The sequence below is a fragment of the Nicotiana attenuata genome, unplaced genomic scaffold (assembly GCF_001879085.1).
Source record: "Nicotiana attenuata strain UT unplaced genomic scaffold, NIATTr2, whole genome shotgun sequence".
Lineage (NCBI taxonomy): Eukaryota > Viridiplantae > Streptophyta > Magnoliopsida > Solanales > Solanaceae > Nicotiana > Nicotiana attenuata.
The window spans coordinates 394,839-397,836 of NW_017670411.1; the positions used below are offsets into that span (position 1 = coordinate 394,839).

At 37.8% G+C, this 2,998-nt stretch overlaps 1 protein-coding gene across 1 annotated transcript; it reads right to left on the reverse strand.

Annotated features, from left to right (window-relative positions):
* Positions 1-2,544: 2,544 nt before the first annotated feature.
* LOC109239054 (zinc finger CCCH domain-containing protein 15 homolog) lies at positions 2,545-2,947 on the reverse strand. Its single transcript, XM_019405558.1, has one exon. The coding sequence runs from the start codon at positions 2,906-2,908 to the stop codon at positions 2,675-2,677; it is 234 nt and encodes a 77-aa protein (XP_019261103.1). The 5' UTR covers positions 2,909-2,947; the 3' UTR covers positions 2,545-2,674.
* Positions 2,948-2,998: the final 51 nt, after the last annotated feature.

Sequence of the window (2,998 nt, forward strand, 5' to 3'; positions counted from 1 at the left end):
ATAGCTTACTGTTAACTACATGTTCCCTCCATTTTATGGAAATTTGACTGCAATTCATGTTAGAAATCATGTTTAGGCCTTATCATATCATTGTTGGGACCCGTTGAGGTCGTGTACTTGTTGAATTAACTGCTATTTGCTATTCTGTTCTCAGTCATGATATTACTTGCGTATCATACCTCCGTCTCTTCTTGTTTAGTATTGATACATGATATTATCTCTGTTTGGGCTGATTTATATGATTTCTAAGAGCCTGAGGGACTAGAGAGGTTGGTGATTGAGATAGGGCTTGAGTGCCGAGCTGTGAGCTATGTGAGTGTATAAGGATCGGGTTGCACGCCGCATCGAGCCTCAGGGATATATATATATATATATATATATATATATATATATATATATATATATATATATATATATATATATATATGTATGTATGTATGTATGTATGTATGTATATTGGATCGGGTTGCACGCCGCAACGAGCCTTAGGGCTATTATGTATATTGGATCGGGTTGCATGCCGCAATGAGCCTTATGGCTATTTATATATTTGATCGGGCTACACGCTGCAGCGATATAGCGCTTGGGCTGAAGGAGCCCCTCCGGAGTCTGCACACCCCTAGTGAGTGCAGGTACCTATTGAGTGTGAGTACTGAGGGCTGAGAGCCAAGTGATTGAGCTATTGAGATGAGTTGAGTGACTGTTGCCTGAGAGGATGTACTTGCTTTTAAATTGTTGTTGAACTTAGTTGATATATGTCATTCTTGTGAAATTCCTTGAATATTTTATACCCGGTCTATTTGAACTTGAAACTGTATAAAACTGTCTGGACTTAAACTACCGGATATGAAAGCATGTCTATTCTTTATTGAAATTTTCTGAAATGAATTGTAGTTGTATAGCTCGTTACTTCTTCTCAGTTCCTTATTTGTTTCTGTTACTTACTGAGTTGGAAATACTCACGTTACTCCCTGCACCTTGTGTGCAGGTCCAGGTGTGAGCGGTCTCGGAGGTCAATAAGCTCGTGCGTGGTCGATTACCCGGAGATTTACGAGGTAGCTGTCGGCGTTCGCAGACCTTGTTCTCCCTCCTTGCTATTTTTTTTTTATTGACATTTAGACTCAGAATATCGCAAACACTGTATTTTTCTTAGACTGGAGGTCTAGTGCTCATGACTTGGTGACACCCCGATATTTGGGGCTATTTTTCTGCATTGTATTTTGAGTTTAACACTTGTGTTTATGAAAACTTTGTTAGAAAAAAGCTTTTGGTTTATCTTTTAATGAAATATCGAAGTATTTTGAAAGTCGGCTTGCCTAGTACCATCGATAGGCGCCATCATGACATGAGAGTTTTGGGTCGTGACAACTGTATATAGAAAAATCAGAGGAAATATAGAGGAATCTCTCAGGCCCCTACAAATTAGGAAAAATGGCATCTTTTTTTAATAGAATTTGGACAGCTGTCCTATTTTCAGAATCTTTTCTAATAGCTGTCCATTTTTTCCTATTTTTCAGTATTCTTTTTTCTTCTAGAAACATCTCAAAGACTCTCCTAGATTTCCTTATTTTCAATTAACTCCATCAAGTTTTTAATATTTACAAAATAGGGTCATCAGGCAAATATAGAGATCAAACGAAGCAAACAGTGATGCAATTTATCCTAGCAAACAACTTTAACAACCAAAACGTTCCAACATCTAATTAAAATCAAAGGTTGATTAAACAAACATTTTGTGCAATTAAAACTAATTAATATGCAATTAATTTGCTAAATATGCGACTAACTAAGAAATCCAGACGTGTGCATATTCAACACAAATATACTAATTAGATGTTAATCTACTGTTAATCAACAAATTTATGAGCCAAACTGACCCAATTACACTAGGTCACACAAATCTCAAACAACTAAAACTCTACTATTTTATCAAACAAAACAACAAAAGACTAAGATAGAAAAGGTGGAGGGTGTACCTATGGAAAGAAGTACACACTGATAGAGGTGATTCCAACGAGATTCGACCAGTCAGGACTGTGTCGACTGGATTCCGTCGACTTTCGAAGTGACCCAAAATTAGTGTTAGTCGATTGTTCAGGTTGAAGAACAATCAGTTACCACAAATTTTAGGTCAAACGAGTCAATAACTCCGAGAAAATCAGAAGGGGAGGCAGATTAGGTGTTTTGAATTCCTAGATCTACTATTCGTTGATTTTGGTGGGGATTTCAGTGAAATTGGTAAAGGATTTGGACTTAGGAGAAGTTGGGGCTATGGAGTGTGAATTTGGGGTTGTTTGGAGTGGTGGCCGCTGGTCACAAGGGGTTTGGGGATTTAGGAGGAGTTGAGAGGGAGTGAGGCTGATGAGAATTTTGTTTTTTTTTAGTCGCAATTTATTACTATTACTAATTATCACTTAGACGCAATTTCACGACAATATCGTGGTTTTCGGTTTAGCAAAACGACACTTGTACCTAAAGTTGCAAGAGGACAGATTCCCCTCATAATTACCTGATAAGAATCCTACACAAAACCGCTTAAGATTTTAAGACTCGATTCAAGCAACTCGTGATGTCCTTACACTAAACAACAATATACAATTTCAGCTTTTCTTACAAAGTTTATAGTAAATATCAGTCGGACATAATTAGAAGATACTTATACTGGAAAACAGCATCAGTAAAGGGAATTATCAAACACCCATGGCTCGTGCTGGAAAAGTTCACGACCATTCATCTGCACTATCCCTGCAGCTATATCCTCTGCACGCTTTCTAGCCACTTCAGCCTTTTTAGCTGATGCATCAGCGTTCTTTTGGCGCTTCCAGTTGAGAAATTGGGCTGCTGTAATGCGATCTGGAGTAGGGTTTGGAATTGATTCTTGTTGACGCTCTTCTGTTTCTTCCCCCATCTTCTTTTGTTCTCCAACTAAAGATCAATTCTTTTCTTCTATCTATCTATGGCTGATGAGATTTGAGAGGTTTGTTTAGGGTTCTTTTTT

Bases quoted from the DNA above. Each gene is read 5' to 3' on its own strand.
- LOC109239054 (XM_019405558.1), bottom strand. From the start codon at position 2,908: ATGGGGGAAGAAACAGAAGAGCGTCAACAAGAATCAATTCCAAACCCT.